This window comes from Hyperoodon ampullatus (genome assembly GCF_949752795.1).
Source record: "Hyperoodon ampullatus genome assembly, chromosome: 4".
In the NCBI taxonomy this organism is placed as follows: domain Eukaryota; kingdom Metazoa; phylum Chordata; class Mammalia; order Artiodactyla; family Ziphiidae; genus Hyperoodon; species Hyperoodon ampullatus.
The window spans coordinates 64,329,169-64,348,822 of record NC_136917.1 but is presented as its reverse complement, the minus strand read 5'-3'; the positions used below and the strand labels follow the sequence as shown (position 1 = coordinate 64,348,822).

Here is a 19,654-nt window from a genome sequence, read left to right as displayed (position 1 = left end):
GGGATGACTGTGACCCGAGGGCCACTGTGCTGAAAGGCTCTTGGTGATGCACTGATGCCAGCAGAACCTATGGAGGAGGCTGCAAGAAGGAGACGGTCCGTGAAGAGTCGCATTGGTCCTTGAGATCTTGGGGTGTCTCTGGCTAGAGCAGCCCCACACAGTGGCCCAGAGAGTGGGGGTGCTGAGGACTAGAACACAACCTTCTTTTGGCTGTTAATTCCATGATGTCAGGCCTGGCATCCTGATCATACTGGTACCCTCAGGTCCTGCACAGCCTTGGCACCCAGTGGACATTCAACAATGTCTCTAACTCTTCAGCAAGTGGTGTTGGGAAAGCTGGACAGCTGCATGTAAATCAATGAAGATAGAACACACCCTCACATCATATATAAAAATAAACTCAAAATGGCTTAAAGACTGAAATATAAGACATGACACCATAAAGCTCCTAGAAGAGAACACAGGCAAAACATTCTCTGACATAAACTGCACCAATGTTTTCTTTGGTCAGTCTCCCAAGGCAATAGAAATAAAAACAAAAATAAACAAATGGGACCTAATCAAACTTATAAGCTTTTGCACAGCAAAGGAAACCATAAACAAAATGAAAAGACAACCTATGGACTGGGAGGCAATATTTGCAAATGATGCGACAGACAAGGGTTTAATTTCCAAAGTATACAAACAGCTCCTACAATTCAATAACAAAAAAACAAACAACCCAATCGAAAAATGGGCAGGAGACCTAAATAGACATTTCTCCAAAAAAGATATACAGATTGCCAACAAACACATGAAAGAATGCTCAACATCACTAATCATTAGAGAAATGCAAATCAAAACAACAATGAGGTACCACCTCACACAGGTCAGAATGGCCATCATTAAAAAGTCTACAAATAACAAATGCTGGAGAGGGTGTGGAGAAAAGGGAACCCTCCTGCACTGTTGGTGGGAATGTAAATTGGTGTAGCCACTATGGAGAACAGTATGGAGGTTCTTCAAAAACTGAAAATAGAATTGCCATATGATTGAGCAATCCCACTCCTGGGCATGTATCCAGGCAAAACTATAATTCAAAAAGATACATGCACCCCTATGTTCATAGCAGCACTATTTACAATAGCCAAGATATGGAAACAGCCTAAATGTCCATTGACAGATGAATGTATAAAGAAGATGTGGTACATATATACAATGGAATACTACTCAGCCATAAAAAGTAATGAAATAATGCCATTTGCAGCAACATGGATGCAACTAGAGATTATCATACTAAGTGAAGTAAGTCAGAAAGAGAAAGACAAATACCATATATCACTTATATGTGGAATCTAAAATATTATACAAATGAGTATCTATGAAACAAAAACAGACCCACAAATATGGAGAACAGACTTGTGATTGCCAAGGGGGAGGGGGTGGGGGAGGGAAGGACTGGGAGTTTGGGATTAGCAGATGCAAACTAGTATATACATGATGGATGAACAACAAGGTGCTACTGTATAGTACGGGGAACTATATTAAATATCTGGTGATAAACCATAATGGAAAAGAATATGAAAATGAATATACAGATGTATAACTGAGTCACTTTGCTGTACACATAACATTGTAAATCAACTAAACTTCAATAAAATTAAAAAAAAACCCAATATCTCTGAAGAGAGACAGCTTGGTGGCAAATGGCCACATCCCCCTGTGTGGAGCTCAAAGTGAAGGACAGGAAAGGTACAGAGAGGTTCCTTTGCAAGGGCTGGGGAAGCAGCAGCAGCCTTTGGACAGAATGCAGGTGGGGCCAGGAGTGCAAGGACAATTGGAAGAAACTGGAAACAGGTAGGGGGGCTGGAGAGAAAGTAGAGGCCAATGCCCAGAGGCCAGAGCAAGCTAACAGTGGGCATGCCCCAGAGGCTCTGTGGCTTCGTCTCCAGGCTCCTCTGGCAGCTCTGGGAGATGCTGAGTTTCCCACTCCCTCCTTAGGGGAGAGGAAGTGGTCTGGCGCTCTGGTGTGCAGAGGCCCTGTGGGTTCGGGATGACTGAGCCAGTTCTCCTGGAGGAGCTCCCAGATGGGCCTCTTGCTGACCTGCACAGCAGGGAGGCCTGGCCCAGCAGCAGAGGCCTTTCCTACTGACCATGGCTCCTGAGTCCTCCCTCCACAAATTCTCCTGGGGGAAAAGGATAAAGCAGTTGCATCTGCTGTGAACATGCCTTGCTGGGACCGAATTAAAAAGAGCCCCGAAGCTGGGGGTGATTATGAAGGGTGGGCTGTAGCGGCAGAGCCTGTGGAACTTGGGGCAGGTACTTGTCCTCTCCCGGCCTCCGGGTTCCCATCTGAGAAACGGGAAAGCTGGACTATCTTATCTGACACTCAGTCAGCTTGAGTTCAAATTACCTAGGTTGGCACACAGGCCTCACTCTTACCCACTTGTCTGCATTCACCTGTAGTCTCCGTCACCACCACCACCCCGCCCCCGCACCCAGGACCTGCATCTGAATCACCTGCTCTGTCCCGTCTGCACCCTAGGATGCCCTCACTCACCTTTCAAGATTCACCTCAAATGTTTCTTCTTCAGCTCCCTCCCCAGACATTCCCCTTCTCATCCTCTGGTGGACCAATCCCTCCCTCAGGCTCAACTGACAGTTCCTGAGAGCCTTTTATGCATTCCAGAAACTTCCTCTAGACCTGGAATCAGGAGCTCTTGGTTCTTCTCTTCCATCTCTACTAGCTCACAGGGTGAACTTGGATGACTCACTGCCATCTCTTTTCAAATAGCAAGGCCGACTTATAGGGCAGGAATAGAGATGCAGATGTAGAGAACAGGTATGTGGACACGGGTGGGTGAGGAAGGGGAGGGTGGGATGAACTGGGAGATTAGGTTTGACATAAATACACTACCATGTGTAAAATAGATAACTAGTGCGAACCTGCTGTGTAGCTCAGGGAGCTCAGCTCGGTGCTCTGGGATGACCTAGATGGGGGGAAAGCGGGCGAGGGAGGTCGAAGAGGGAGGGGATGTAGGTGTGCATATAGCTGGTTTACTTCATTGTACAGCAGAAACTAACACAACGTTGTAAAGCAATTTTACTCTAATTAAAAAAAAAAACCAAGGCAGTTGGAGAAGCTGATAGAAGTTTGATCATTTGGAGGTCAAATTCCAGTCATTCGTTAAATACACATGGAGGACAAATGTTCTTCTCTCCCCTTGTTCACAGAACATCCACACCCCTGACCTCTAAGCCCATATCCAGTGTGGTCACATGTGGGCAGGGTTCTTACAGCCTCCCGTGTCTGCCTCTCGACTGTGCCCTGACATTTGCAATGACAACACCATCCTCTGGAGTGCTGCTGATACTGCTTAGAGAAGAGCCCTCATGATGTGACTGGCACTGCTCATTTTATGCTCGCGACACCATGAGGTAGGCACTATCATCATTCCCATCTTACAGACGCAGTAAGTGAGACAGAGCTTACGTGTCTTCTCCAAGGCGGTGTGGAATGGCCCCACGCCTGACCTAAAGCTGGTGCCCTTGGTCCGGTGCCACCTGCTCCCTCAGCATGGGCCTCTCCGCAGGCCCCAGCACCTCCCTGTTGTAGGGACTGCCCCAGCAGGGTGAAGCCAAATCCCCTAGGATGCCTGCCACCACCAACATGGCCCTGCGCCCGCCACTCCCACACCGTGGGATGCTGAGTCTCTCTGGGGCTGGGCCGATACAGCTGGGAATGTGAGTAGCTCTCCCTGGCAGGGCAGAGGAGACTTGTCAAAGTGTGGAAATGCCCTGGAGGCATGGGACTCAATTTATGTTTCTAAAGCAGTAAGATGCGAAGTAACAACAACAACTAAATACCCAAAAGAAGAAAAGAAGTCTTTGGCAGCAAGATCTATCTGCCCTGCTAACTTGTAACAGATGTTTGGTTTTTTATTCCTGTGTTTAGTAACACTTAAGAAAAAAAGGTTTATTAGTGAGCCTATAGTATGTTTAATTTTTAAAATAAAAAGTGGCAATTATTTCCTCTGATTTCATAAGCCTGGGAACTCCCCTCTGAAGCACCAAAGCGTACCTACAAATTCCATGCAGGATAAGGAAGCTTAATGGTCTGTTTAGAACTGAAACCCTAACAGGCTTCTTTCTTCCATAATTTCATGGTTTGTTGGGAAAACTGCCCAACTATGACACTATCATCTGGGATAATACATGCCAGGCGTGGTGAGTGATAGCTGAGTGGCAAGCTTGTCTTCTCCAACAGTGTAGGAGATAAAGCGTGAATTCAGAACTGAGTCAGAAAAATCATTTAAAAAGTGCCAGCTAGTACACAAATAGGAATGCCATGTCACAAGATAACTTTTAAGACACAAACTCTAGAAGAAGTTGAAGGTACAAAGAAATCCACCTGCTATCTTCGTGTTCACTGGTAATATTTGGTACTGAGGACAAATGTGACTCTAATTTTGCCTCAAGGAGAAGGAGAGACAGTATCCCACCTCCCTTGTCCCCCTGACTTTCAGTGAGTGAGACCCTGCTTGGGACGTCAGGACTACTGGTATGGAAGCTGCCAACACCCGCTGAAGCAAGGCTGCTGAGTTCAGTTTTGATTTTCTCACCAGCTAATGACCCCTAAATCATGTTGTATTTCATTCTGTATTCACACAGTATCCCATTGCCATAGCAACGGGAATGTGATACCACAAGTATTCTTGTACATGGGCTTCGAATGCTGCCTCTCCTCCTTGGCAGAGGGGTTAGTGTCATGTCCCCAGGCGGTACCCCTGAGAACCCCCTCTGCACCCCAGTGAGGGCTCAGGGGCTCTGGTGGCAGAGCGAGTGCTCTGGACTGTGGTGGCCTCGCCTAGGAACCCACCACCACGTCCCCGTCCCCCTCGCTCTACGTGCTCCAACCTCATAAGGACGGTCCTAATATAGTGACTTCTGGGGGCAGAGAAAGCCCCAGAGAGTGAAGTCATAACTGCTCTTTGTAAAGCTGGTAGGAAAAGACAGTGAAACATTATGATTTTAGAATTTTTGTTTGCATGGGAAAAAGGTGCTTTTAAGTTTCCTAGATCAACAACTTCCTGGAAATTCGGGATGAAAGACAAATCGTCATCAATGGAGCTCAAGATGGCATTAAATACTCTGCTGCCATCTTGGGGTGAGGACTGAAGGAAGCTGTCCTTTATACCCACCAGGCTTTTTCCCAAGAATCTCATCCTGCCTGCCGGCCAGCCCTCTGTCAATCCATTACGCCCCGCTCCCCATTGGAGCCATGGTTCTGGCGAAGGTGGAGAAGTACGCTCCCAAAGCACCCTCCTAGGCCTGGCTGCCTCCATGCCCTCCAAGGCCCTGGGACCACTGAACAGGTCTCTACTGCTTGCTGGGCATTCCCTATGGAAACGCTAGAGAAGGAGAGGCCAGGTGGCCTCCTGCCTAGGAACTGGAGCTGATGCTGAACCAGAGGCAGTGAAGGCTTCTCCGTGGGGTCCAGACCCACGGGGCCAGGGCTACAGACGGGGGAGCCCTAGCCCCAGGTGGGCATCTCCAGGATAGCCTGAGGGCCTGACTCTCAGCACCTTCCTCTCCCACTCTCCATCTACCAGCAAGCCATCCGGGCCTAAGAGCTGCTGGTCAGAGCCCTTGATCCTGCCTCTGCATTCCCCTCACAGCTTGTGCACCTGTCTGCTCCAGGCCTGAGGCCACACTGAATTAGATAAATGATGACAACAGGTGTCATTAATACCCGACACGTGTAACATACCCGGCCCACGCTAAGTGGTCTCTGTGCTGCATCTCCTTTACTCTTCTCCACGGAGCAGGTGGGAACTGCCAATAGCCCCTTTCTACAGCTGAGGAAAAGGCCCAGAGAGGCGGAGTCATGCACCCAAGGTCACAGAACTGGGCTGCAACCCCAGGTCCCTCTGGGACTTTGCAGGTACCCCTTTCCACCGAAAAGGGATCTTTTGCAGAGCGGCTCTGTCTGCCACCCGAATGGGTGGGAATTCACAAAATTGGTGAAAAACCCAACGAATCAGAAGGATTCGGTAGATAAATTCAATCAGCACGAAGCAGAACCAAGACCTAATCTGCCTGCCCCTCCCGCACGCTCTCCAGCTCTCCCCCAGCACCCCTCACCGTGGGAGGTTTTGTGGTGGGTGATTTTCCCTCACGTGACATAAGAAATGCTGTTTGAATAACCAATGGTGAGGGAGGCTGTGCACACTCCGATGCAGAAATAAAAACCTTTAGAAAGATGCAAGTTGGGGGATACTAGAAACCGGAGAATGGAACATCAGTCTATAAAATTCAACATGGCCAATAAGGCTGGAGCAAGTGGTCAAGTGTTTTAGTGCTCACGGCTGCTGAGGCATCGGCAGGCCTGGGCTGGGCAGGGCTTCCAGGCCTCGGACATTTTTCCTGGGCTCATTTTGCCTTGATTCCACGTTGGGCCTCATGATTTCTAAAGCACGTCAGCATTCGTGTCATAAGCATGGCCATGAAAGGGTCCAAGACTTCCCATCACAAGATAAACTCAACTTTCCGGAGACCCACCTGCTCCAGGACCCTGCTGCCAGGGCCCGTGGATGAGGTGGGAAAGCTGCCCTTTATCGGAGTGCAGAAGGCCCACAGACCTGGACTCCTCCTGCCACATGGTCCTGGCGCCTGTGCGAGTGAGACCAGAGCTCTGCCCTTCCCTCTGGGTACCCAGGCTCCCAGCTGTGACCACACAGAAGCCCTTTTCTGTCAGTGTCACCAGCACTCTGCAGCAGGGCTCCATCCAGGCTTTCTCCTCCCCTCCCGGCCCTGCCCCGCAGCAGGTCTCGGACCTCATGCAGCCCCACGTGGGCTCCCCACCTCCAGCGTCCCCCGGCTCGGGCCAGTGGGCCTGTTCCCACCTGCCCAAGTGCTGCTTCTGCCGTCTCACATCGTCTATTTATTCATGTGTGGCCATTTGGGTTCAGCATCACAAATATTTCTACAGGCTGTGGCATGCACCATTCATTGGGGCCGCATGAACATGGGAATTTGCGGTCTAGCTCTCTTATTCTTGAGCATCTGTGAGTTGTTGACGTCTTGGTGCAAGGCCCTGAGCCACGTGCTGAGACTATATTCATGCACCAAGAGCCACGGGCTCTGCCCTTGAGCTCTTACCATCCACTAGGAGCTGGCACTGCCCCTCTCACTCAAGCCCAGCAGAGGGCATGAACCCTTTGGCCCCAACTCCATGGACACGTTCTGAAGTCCTTGCAGGGCCTTCCTCATCTTGCTCAGAGGTGTTCTGGACAGGCCAGGTGACCGCTCTAGGCCAGAGCTGGAGTGCCCACCATACTGGGAACCACTGGACTGTGAGGTCCACCTGGCCACATTCTACACACAGCATGGTCTCCTGATTCACGAGACACTGTCCAGAGGGGCCAACGTACTCTCTGCCGCCACCTGGCAGGGCCCACCCTGCGCAAGAGACCTGCGCAGTGCCTTTCAACCTGGTTCCTACTGGACACATGCTCTGCACCAGCCCAGGGCTTAGTGGACCTCCCTGGCTTCTGCTCTCCCAGGGCCTTCCTCTAAGGGCAGGGGCCTCTGGAGGTGGACACAAATGAACACGCATCACTGAAACGCTACTGCTGCTGCTATGTTGTTAAGACTCTTTCCTCTTTCTCTTTTTTTAAAATCACATTTAACCTGTAAGACGCAGCACCCAGGTCGTCTGTCAGAAGGGCATTAGAAAATCCATGACAAAACCCACGAGCATAGAGTCAGGAAGCCGTCTTCCTACCTTTAAGGAAACAGTCCCTGCTGCGGACGATGACAATCTTCTTGCCCAGCAGGCAAGCAGCACGGTGGAGCTCACAGTGGTTTTCGTAAACCCTCCCATCAGAGCCACACACGGGCATGTAGCTGGGACTGCAGGCCTCCAGGCACCGGCACTCGGGCTTCCCCGTCTCCCTGCTGAGCGTGCACCTGCTCCCGAGGCTGCAGAACTTCTTCCTGCAGGAGGCCGGCAGCCCACGGTGGCCGGAAAGCCCTGCCAGGCACACAAACACAGAAGGTCGGCTGTGAGCACGCAGGGGTGTGTGGCACGGCCCACCTGTGTGGCTCTTTCAGGCTGTGGTGAGCAGAGGCTGTGAAGCTGAGGCCTAGGGGCTTGGGCGCCCCATGGAGCCCCTGCCTCTCTGGCGGGGGTACTACGAGCAGTGCCCTGCCGTGTAGAACCCAGGTGTTTTGGCTGGCTCTCGCCAAACATCTCAGACACAACCCCTGCCCACCCTGGAAGGGAGGAGTAAACAGAGGGCCACACAGACCTGGCAAAGTACCGATGGACCCTGCTGACCGAGCAGAGGAGGGCTTTCCAAGGGACAGAGGGTTTGAGCCAAGGCTCCCGTAGCCACAGCGCAGGAAGCACTTGCCTGTCTCTGGGAGGAGACGGTGTGGGTTGGGGGGATAAGGGTAGCAAGGCGTGGTTCTGCCTTATAGACTCAGACAGCCAAGCAGAGGCGTTTTGGTCTGATATGTTAGGGACTGGGGAGCTGTGGTGGGGTCTAGGGAGTAAGTGTGGAGTAAGGAGAAAATGGTACTCTTTTTTTTTTTTTTTTTTTTTTTGGCGGTAAACGGGCCTCTCACTGTTGCGGCCTCTCCCGTTGCGGAGCACAGGCTCCGGACGCGCAGGCTCAGCGGCCATGGCTCACGGGCCCAGCCGTTCCGCGGCACATGGGATCTTCCCAGACCGGGGCACGAACCCGTATCCCCTGCATCGGCAGGCGGACTCTCAACCACTGCGCCATCAGGGAAGCCCGAAAATGGTACTCTTAAGTGTTCAGGATCGGGGGGCAGTCAAGGCAGGGAGGCCAGAAGTTGACCTATTCCTCTGAGGAGAATATAGTTCTCTAGGACACAACAGCAGTGGCGGCACCAGCAGCCTTTGTCCACTGCTCAGTCCTTCCTAGCACAATACTGCAGCCTGCAGCCGTGGGCAAGAAGGCTGAGACCATGGAAACAGCAGCTACTATGCTCCTTTGGGTCTCACACTTGCCATGTTGTTGTGTGTCTCCTGCACCCAACACATGCCCATAGTGATCTCAGGCAGTGGTGTCCAGAGCTCACACACCAAAGCAGCAGGACAGCTGGTAGAGTGGCTTATTGCTGAAAAGGTACACTTACATGGAGGGCCAAATAAGCACCTAACACCAACGTGACACTCCTCCAAACAGTCCAGAAAACTGGATGATTGCCACGTGGCATTAATGGCAACAGATAGGAAATTGAGAATTATAAAGGGATACCAAGACACAAATAATTAAAACATGAATGCAGATGTTATGGCCACAGAAGTCTTTGCTTTTAAGTTTTAATTAAATCTTCTTCAAAATATTGGCAAGACAGAATGGCCTGGGCTGTCAAGACTGAACTTTCAGCCTCAACTCCTACCCCATGGGATTAAAATGCCTAAGGAAAAAAACCCTTGTTTTTGGTTGAGTCTGTTTTTCATCATTATAGATTTGAAAAGAAAAAGTCAGTTATCGGTAGATTAACTGCTTGATTCAATAACTCATTTAAATTCCTCCAGCCTTGGAAAGCTGAGAAATATTGACTTTTTCTTCAATCATAATAAACTAGAAGGTCAAAATATCTCTGAGCAGTATAAAAGTGCAGATTGTAAGTGGGCGTGGCAATCTCCTTTATCCACTTGGCTAACTGTTGGCGTGTCACCGCGAAGGCTAGGTGGCATTCACTGGCCCCAGCATGCACCCTCCTGTCAAGGCTGACAGGCGGTGGGGAGCCAAGGCACTCGGCAGTGGAAGGCTCTGGGCTGGAGGCCCTTCACCCACGGTGTTTATGGCTGCTTTGCCACGGAGTGTGTTTGATTAGTATGATTCTCCTGGGTTATTGGAAAATGGGTTATCCTGGAGAGCACTGGAGGCTACTGGAAGAAACTAACCAGCTCTAAAAATATCAGCCTTTGTTTCTTTCCCAAGTCAATGTCAGGACACAAAGTGCTGCCATTGTATCACTATTTTAATAAACTTCCCTGTGGGATGAGAAGGATACCCACTAGCCACCTCATTTTGAAGAAACAAAGCTCAACTTTCCGAGCCTCTGGTCTTTCAGTTCCTGCTTTGGTGCTTTTGCCCCGGCTGTGCTACCTGCCCAGACTGGGCTCTCTCTGGTCCATCAGCTCCAATGCACCCTTGGGGTCCACTTCCTCCACCAGGTGCCTGCTGCCACCTCCAGGCTTCAGGACGCCCCACAGGTGCAGGACCTTTGTCTTCTTGAGCCTGCCCCTCACTCAGGATTTAAGAAACACAATAGTTTTCAAAGCTGTTCTCCCTAACTTTTTCGGTGCTTAACCCCCAGGCTAGCAACTGTCCGTAGAGGTGGGCCTCCTCTGGGGTAAAGGGGACTAGAACCAGGAATGGCAGTGCAGTGAGGCCCTTCAGAGACCACCTAATCCAGTGCAAGCATCAAAGGAAGGCCAGTGAGCTGTGGACGGGGGTGGGGAGAATCCTCTCTACCTGATCCTATCCCCTCTGAGACGCCCACATGCCCAGGCTGCACCCAACACCTCTGAGGACCAGCGCTGCACGTGGCGCTTCCGACGCCCAGGTTTGATCATCCTGCAGGTGTGGCTCTGAGCGCCTCCCCCAGGCTGTGCTCTGAGGGGTCAGTGTTAAGAAAACAGTTGTGCCAACCTGTGCTCATCGAAGTGGCCAAGAACACTCAGGTTCTCTCTGACATGGAAGTGGGCTGTTGGCAAATATTTGATTCCTAATTATTTGCAATTAAGACAAAAGTACCTTGAAAGCCCTGCACCTGCCCTTCCCAGTCTGTGGCCAGTAGGCCCCCTGACAAGCGGAGAATGCCGTGCATGGGGGCAGCCTGGGGTCCCGACCCTGGCCTCCGAGACGCCGGCCAAGCGCGGTTTCATTAAATGAGCCCCTTGTCACCACTTCCTCCTTGTTATGAAAACAGAATGAATTCCCCCCTCCTACCAGGACGATGATAAAACAGTAATGGGAAAGGTAACCAAGTGAGACTGCCAGCAACTGCCTACAGTATTTATGAGGACGGCCATGATGCCTGAAAAAGATATAATGTGCTTAATTTATAGTCATAAAGAAAGTCATTTACCCAGGTTAGAAACTGATCATCTCACCAAATAAGCTGCTTTTCAACACTAATTAAATGTACCAAACATGGTCAGACATGGGAATTGTTACATGAAAGTGATGGTGGCAGAAGAAACAAGTCCATTTGTACCAGTCGGTGCTAAAGCCTCCCTCTGCAATTCAAATAAGGATTCTCGATTTGACCGCCACAGACCAGGGATCTGCAGGTGGTGGAGGTTAGCCGTGGTGGAGTCAAGCCCGCCCGACCCCAGGGGAGGGATCAGAGGGAGAAGCCTTTCTCCTTCGCCCAGAGCAGGAAGGCTTCTTCCTTGGTTTCTCACCTCTGACCACAGCACAGAGCACAGACAGTTCAGTTATTTTGCCCCCAAACTCTGACTCAGTCTCTGAAACTGGTTCTTCACACAGAGTAAACCAGTGAGCTCTCCCCTCTCAGAGATCATGCCCTGAGTGGCACACAAGGGGAAACCCCTTCTAGTTCCGCTTTGGGATGCTAATTCCACTTCGGGCATGCTTGCCCAGGGCAGCATTTCACCTGAGAACTTGTCCTTGGCTTCCCTACTGAGGGGAGCCCCTCCCTTTTCCCAGCCTGTGGAGGTCATTCTAGGTCTCTGTGGGCGGTGCTGCCTAGACCCCCTCCGGCCAGCCTCAGTGTCCCAGCAAAGGGCTGGGGCTGAGACGCCCACTACCTCGCCCCACCCCTCCACAAAGCCACAGTGAGGCGATGGCTTGGCTCTATGGTGGCTGCACACTCTGCAGGGCCCAAGGCCAAGAGGAGTGGGACGTAGACGCGGAAGACGAGAGGCGACAGGTGCAGTCCCAAGTACTGGCCGCCCTGAACGCTGCTGGCCTCACTGCTGCCTGCCGTGAACACCTGTCTGGCACTGCAGCGGTCTCCAGCTTCTGCAGACAGAAGGTATTTGTACAGGAATGAGGGGCCCACCTGTCAGCAGACATAGTCCCTTACACACAGATTACATGCTTTATTTTCTGTGCATTGATATGGATCCACCGGGGAGCTGCAGCCCATATCCTGTGTCATGGTCAGGTTCTTTAAAGACCTAGAGTGAAGAGTGGTGTGTGCACAGAGGTGTAGCTATGTGGGCTGTATCAGGCAGGGGCTGAAGGTTCATCAGATGATCCCAGTACGTGTCCCTACCTCATAGCCCCAGACATGCCCATGGTGGTCTGGAGACAGAGCGTCTGGTAAACTTTGACTCTGTTTAGCAGAGACCATGCAAGTACCTTGGAGGTGGCTGCAGAATTTGGGTTTATGCGAGAGCCAGGCAGAGACCCAGGTCTGCAGCCAGTGCCGTTTCTACACACCAGATGCAGTGGGTGGTAACAACAGGGTGCTTCAGGAGTGCCTGCCGGCCAGCCCTCCAACCACCTATTCATCCAACAAATACTTACGGAGCACCTCCCATGGGCCAGACCCTATTCTAGGTGCTGGGGACACAAGGCAGACTGGGACACTGTCCTCAGGGCACTGATAGTACAGTGCAGGAAGACACACGAGAGCGTGAACAGGCAAACACACACACACAAGACAAATGTGGGTTGGGGAAAAGGCCAGGAATGAGTTAAATAGGGCGCTGCGGTGGGCCGGCTTTCATCTGAGGTCAGGGAAGCCTTCTTTTTTTGGCGGCAGGGGGCTTTCATTTTACTTTATTTATTTATATATTTTTAACATCTTTACTGGAGTATAATTGCTTTACAATGGTGTGTTAGTTTCTGCTGTATAACAGAGTGAATCAGCTCTATGTATACATATATCCCCATATCCCCTCCCCCTTGCATCTCCCTCCCACCCTCCCTATCCCACCCCTCTAGGTGGTCACAAAGCACCAAGCTGATCTCCCTGTGCTATGCGGCTGCTTCCCACTAGCTATCTATTTTACATTTGGTAGTGTATATATGTCCATGCCACTCTCTCACTTCGTCCCAGCTTACCCTTCCCCCTCCCCATGGCCTCAAGTCCATTCTCTATGTCTGCATCTTTATTCCTGTCCTGCCCCTAGGTTCGTCAGAACCTTTTTTTTTTTTTTTTAGATTCCATATATATGTGTTAACATACGGTATTTGTTTTTCTCTTTCTGACTTACTTCACTCTGTATGACAATCTCTAGGTCCATCCACCTCACTACAAATAACTCAATTTCATTTCTTTTTACGGCTGAGTAATATTCCATTGTATATATGTGCCACATCTTCTTTATCCATTCATCTCCTGATGGACACTTAGGTTGCTTCCATATCCTGGCTATTGCAAATAGAGCTGCAATGAACATTGCGGTACATGACTTTTTTGAATTATGGTTTTCTCCGGGTATATGCACAGTAGTGGGATTGCTGGGTCGTATGGTAGTTCTATTTTTAGTTTTCTAAGGAACCTCCATACTGTTCTCTATAGTGGCTGTATCAATTTACATTCCCACCAACAGTGCAAGAGGGTTTCCTTTTCTCCACACCCTCTCCAGCATTTATAGTTTGTAGATTTTTTGATGATGGCCATTCTGACTGGTGTGAGGTGATACCTCATTGTAGTTTTGATTTGCATTTCTCTAATGGTTAGTGATGTTGAGCATCCTTTCATGTGTTTGTTGGCAATCTGTATATCTTCTTTGGAGAAATGTCTATTTAGGTCTTCTGCCTTGAGAACATGAGATTTGATCTGAGACCTGAAAGTCAGAGGGCAGAGCCCCGGGCCGGGGAGAGAACAGCAGCCTGGGGGCCCAGAGCCCTGTGTACAGAGCAAGGGGGCGGCACAGGGAGAGGCCTGGATTGCTCCCAGGCATACCTCACTGGGGCAGAACCAGTCTGTAGAGTCAAATTTGCCGCCTTGCCCAGCTGTACCCAGGGAAGTGGGGTGACTCTGGTTCCCTGGAAGCCTGCAGTCAGCTCTTGGGAACTGAGTGTTGGAGGGGGGGCGCCCATCTCCTGGCGTTCAGCACTCCTAGCTCCACGCCTGGCTGAAAGGGCCCGTCCTCAAACACTCTCACAGGCCACAAGGCTCTTAGCACCTCACAGGCTGCTGGTGGGGACGAGAAAAACTCTCCTGGTCTCTCAGCACTGGCCCGCTTGGTGGCAACCTCCATATTCTCTGGGTGACCTGAGTATTGCAGCTGCCCTGGGTCCACCTCTGCCCTGAAAAGTCTCATTCACGCTCAGGGGTTGGAAAGAGAATCTGCAGTTCCTCCCAGGGAGATGTGTGTTTCCAGTAGTACCCAGCCGGGGGGCTATTGCTTAAAGTAAGTCCTAGTTACTGAGTAAACGGTAAACTCCTGTTTACTGAGGCGTGCCAATGGCCAGGCACCATGCCTAACACTTACATGAGCTCATCTAATCCTCATTTCCTCCTCGTAACAGCCCTGTGAAGTAGACACACAGGCCTCACTCTGAATGTATTTGTGGCATGTATATGTGCCCATTTTACAGACTGGCAAATACGAGTCAAGCAGTGACATGCCTATGGTCAGACAGCAAGTAGGTTGTAGGTGGTACAGCCTAGATTTGAATGAGTCTCACCTCAAATCCCTCGGACTTGGGATGATCTGCTCAGTCAGGAATACGATCCCTGCCTCAAGGAACTCAGGCCAGGAGGGTTCAGATGTCCATAGTCTGAGCTTCTCCAACATCAGAACACATACAAATGTCAGCAGCCCTGGCTGGTAGGCTCTCTGCTGCTCACACACCCCAAGAATATGCAGCTAGGAGGCCAATTTAGCAAATTCTCTGAGGGCTGGAGGTTTACAGAGTCACAGGAGGAAGCGCTGCTTGGATCTTCGAACATCGAATCCCAAACCCACTCCTCAAGCACGGACATTGGGTCCGCGACCCCCTCCCTCCATTATGATCCCTTTCAGCTTCAGTGGCCCCCTGCTCCCCTCGTCTGGGCTTTTCCCCTGAAATTGTTCAGGTGACTAGTGGGCAGACGTGATGTTCTCTCAGTGACCACACAGCACAGCCTAAGCCCAGAGCACTGTGTGCTTCATGAAAATGGAAGTTTGACCAGCTCGGAAACACGTGACCAATTTTCCAGCTCCCAAAGCTTAACAAACACATGGTTACCCATCGCTGGAAGGTAACTTAACCTGTTCTGTGTATGGCTCACAGATACTAAATTATGGTCTGACAAACTGGCTTCAAAACACACCACTAAGTCAAAGCCAGAAATGCCTGGCACACAGAGAGAGGAAGGAGGACCTTTAACCCTCAGCGGGTTCTCAGTTCTGCTTGAGGAATTTGATTCTAACCAATTCTGCATCAAACCAAAACACAGACTAGGATGCTACACACTGTCCAAGGTCCCTGGGCAGGGCTTCTGGAGGCAGTTATTTCCAGTCAGGGATGAAGAACATAAGTGCCAAAGTATACTTTCCAAAAACTTGAAAACAGGACTCTGATGAGAATACCAAATGAGCAAGTGTTAAAGATTTATTCAACTCAGTAATGAGGGACCTGCAAGAGGGTGAAGCTGGTTCAAAGGAGAGTTGGAGGAGGTATACAGGCATTGGAGAGAGAGAAGGTGGGATGAGATAGCCAAGAGAGGCACACCACCAGGTAATGACCTACAGGGCAAGAACACCATACCGTTTGGGGGTTATTTTTTCCACCAGAAAGAAATAGTTTGCATCTTTACTGGAAACAAATCTGTAAGTTAACATGTAATTGCATAGTCTGGGCCTTTAATTTACACAAAAATAGTGAGTTAAACAAAGATACAACTCCCTAGCATGGATCAGTATATCATTTTTATACTGCTAAACCATGTTCCCATATGACACGGGGAGAACTTGCCACCCTCCCTTATCCTTATTCCCAAGCTCTGGATAATTTCCCCAATGACACAAAGTGCCTACAGATGTCATCTGAGTCGGCTGCCAGGACTTTCACCCTTGCCTCCTACCTGGGGCAGCTCCTTCCTCTGGAGCCCCCAGCCTCACAAAAGACCCCAGAGGGAGGAAATGAGACCCCAAACCACTGAGCTCAGCTCTGCTGAACTCTCACGTGCTGAAAGGCACCTGGTGTGGGAGGGTGAGAACAAGATGGAGCCGTTCGGGTGCGAGTGAACCCATCCTAGTGCTCACGTGAACCCTGAACCGCATCTGGGTTTCAAGCAACCCGTGGTTAAACCTCACATTGACCCAGCCCTGGACTCCTGGCCTTGTTAGCTGTGTGATTCCAGGCAAGTTCCCCACCCTTTTTTCCCTCTAATTTAAAAATGAGGATAACAATGGTTTGCCCTTTACAGGATTTTTTTTGTGTGTGTGTGAGGATTAAATGAGCTGATTCATGTGAAGGGCTTGGCACATAGTAAGTGCTCAATTCAGACATTTGGAATTACTGACAGGTTGAATAAATAAGACTGAAAAATAAGAAGCCATTTGGTTTTACTGATATAAGTGTATACAAGCGTGGGCTGGTTACAGTCTTCAGGAGGCCTGCCTTAATGAAAAGGGGAGCATATTTATATTGAAAGTATTGCCTGGTTTTAAAAGGCAGACTTGCAATAGTATGCTTCATAATATCTTGAGGAAATGCTTCCCTTGCAGTTTCCCTTACATTGGGAGTTTGCTTGACCCAAGTAAAGTCTGCCCAGCTTCTGAGGGAGTCTGAAATCACACATTCTCAGGGCACAGTGAATAGCACTGGCCTGAAGCCCAAACGCAGCAGGCTCCACTCCACACCTCAGGGTCCCTGCCAGGTGAGCCCAGAGCTCAGTGTCAAAGGTAGCCATGGCAGGGGCCCTGGTCTTGTGAACGTCACAGGTCCACTTACCTCAGTCAGTCCTGGTGTATCTCTCCCCTCTGGGAGCCCTTTGCACTGTTATGCCATCTCTCCATCTATATTGTATGATGATAGTAAAGCTACCTGACTCACGATTTCTAAGAGCTTTCTCCCTGGGGCCTCCCACAGGCATACTCCATTTAAAATGGGCTTCCAGACTGCCAGCCTGGAGCTTTTTCTAGCTGTTTGCCAGCACTCAGCACTTCTCATCCCCTGCTCCTGTGGCTCCCCTGACAGAAGAGCAGGCCCTGGGGCAGGGCCTCCGCAGCCGGACTTCACAGTCACTCAGAGTTCCAGGGCGGGCATATGCGGTGGTCCCTGTGGTCTCAGGGCAAAGACCAGGTTCTACTTCTGCTGTTCAGAGCTCGGCACAGGGCCTGGCACAGAGTGGGTTGCGGAAAACGCCAGGTGAAAGACAGAATCTGATTAGGACACTACAGAGACCCAAGATGGCTTGCTAGAGATCTGAGTAATCAGAAATCAATGGTTCCAAAGAAACAGACATGGCGACACAATGAGTAATAGAAGGAGTGGAGACTGTGGACAGCATTTGGGTGGGAGACTAGAGACCTGGGTTTTGTCCGGGTTCTACCAAAGCAAGTATCTTTCACACCTGAGCCGCAGTTTCCTTATCGGTAACATGAGGCAGTGTCTAGAAATTCCTTGAGACTGAATTTAGGGTGTCTATAAAAGCCTGTGTTCTAACTTGCACATCTTTTGGCTGTAATAAAACTACAATAATCCCTTCTTTTTCTTTTTGCCTCTATTTGCCCTATCAAGTTATTTCAACTGGCCTCTGAAGGGTTATTTCAGAGGCGAACTTGGGAGGAAAAGCTGCATAAAAATGTGAAGCACAATAGGATTTTTGCCCTTGGGAGAGTTTATTTTACAAAATGGTTTTGTTTTAGAGTACTTCCTCCAAATATATTCCTATCCCCAAGTTCCTGTTCCTCTCCAGTTCGCATCTGTCTTATTCTCTGTCACCAGGGCCCTCATTTTTCCTCCTGGTACTGAGCTCCCTTGTCACTTTCTCTAGCTCCTCGGGGCTCCCTGTGTCTTCCAGCTGAGAGGGCCAGTTGTTGCTGCTTTCAGTGGGTCTTCACTCTCTCCCTGATGCCTCATTACGTGGGTTTGTTCCTGCTTCTCCACCAACTAATGATTCAAGGCCATGACACCTCGGACTGCCTCCAATTATTTCAAGGATTATTGTGAAGACACTCAGCGTGAGCCACCAGGATACTCCCCAACACTTTAGACCTATGACCGCAGAGGGGATGCTAAATCCTTCTAGGGCCCTTTACCTGCTGTACAAGTGCTGCCCCCAGGTCAACACATTATCTTGGTAGATCACTGGTCTTTGATGTATATCATAAACAGAGAGAATAATATGTACTTCTTGACCACTCTTTTAAAGAAAAAAATGAAGCACAATGAAAACATCTAATCTTAGCACAGAAAAATTTAGTACTCTCAATCAGAAGGGTATCAGTTTCTCCTCTCAAAGATCTGCCCTTTTCTCTCATTGGGATTAGCAGACATAAAAATATTTGTTGGATAATATCAAAATAAAGCTTAGTAATAGTATCAAATAGGTAATTCCATTTCTCCTCTGGTTTGCCTGAACCAAATGGCTGCTGAGGCCTCTGGCAGGTGGGCCTAAGGGCTCAGGGAGGCTGGCTACCCTGGCTGAATGGGTCTCTCCCCGAGACCAGGAGAGCACATGCTGACCAGAGAGCAGGAGGCTTCTTCCAGGTGTCTCCGCAGGGGCTCCACAACCTGTCTACTTCCACATAAAGGCCCTCAGGACCAGCCACCCCCTATCAGGGCCTATCTGGGAGACCACTACTGCATTAGAGTCCTTCAGCGTCTGAACTTGAGCTCCAGTGAGCAGGCAGTGGACAATAACCATGCACACTAGGGGGTCCAGCCTGCACAGGGAGGAAGAACAACCAGAATCAGAGCTGCTGGAGAAGGATAACAACTTCAACAGAGACAACAAACTATCAAAACTCCAGGAGAAGTGACTACAGCACAGAGAAGGTTTTCAAGAGAGTTGTGATTTTTGAACCAAAAAGAAAATCAGAGGAATTTAAAAAGAGAATGGTCAGTATTGGGACTCAAATTAGTGGCCTCCAAGATCAAGTAGAGTACATATCTCAAAACCCAGAGCAAAAATAGAAAAAAAGCTCTAAAATACAGTAGTCATTCTAAATAAAAACTTTAAGGAAAAAAGGCACAGAGGACAATTTCCAAATACGTCCTTTTAAATGACCAACCACTGTTTCAATTAAAAATCAGGAGCAGACAGGGATACTTGTCATCACCATTTTTATTCATAAAGGAAGTGTAGTAAGAAAAGAAAATGAAATATTAGTAAAAATTTGGAAAAGACAACTAACAATTATCTCTTTTTGCTGATTGTATATCTATATACTTAGAAAACCAAGGGGCTCTAGTGCAAAGATATGAAAATTTTAAGAGAATTATTATGAGGTGGTTGGACAGATGATAAATATGCCAAAATTAACTATTCTTTTCTTCACTAGCAAAATAATTAGAAATGGGAAAGGGAAAATAGTCCACTCATAATAAAGATAAGACTATAAAAGATAAGACTATATTGGCCCCAGATAACCAAGAAAAATAAGAAAAACAATAATGAAGGGGGATGTGCCTTTCCGGATATCAGAACATCAAACCAGAAGGCTGCTATGATCAAATCAATATGATAACGACTGAGGAATAGACAGATC

The 19,654-nt window shown here is 49.3% G+C and overlaps 1 protein-coding gene across 1 annotated transcript in view; it reads right to left on the bottom strand.

The window, feature by feature from the left end:
- FSTL4 (follistatin like 4) overlaps positions 1-19,654 on the bottom strand; it is a gene marked incomplete at its 3' end in the record, with an annotated part of 417,677 nt that overhangs the window by 232,091 nt on the left and 165,932 nt on the right. The window contains exon 3 of the mRNA XM_079703635.1: positions 7,766-8,014. Within this exon, the coding sequence (XP_079559761.1) occupies positions 7,766-8,014 (249 nt within the window). The remainder of the gene's footprint in view (positions 1-7,765; positions 8,015-19,654) is intronic.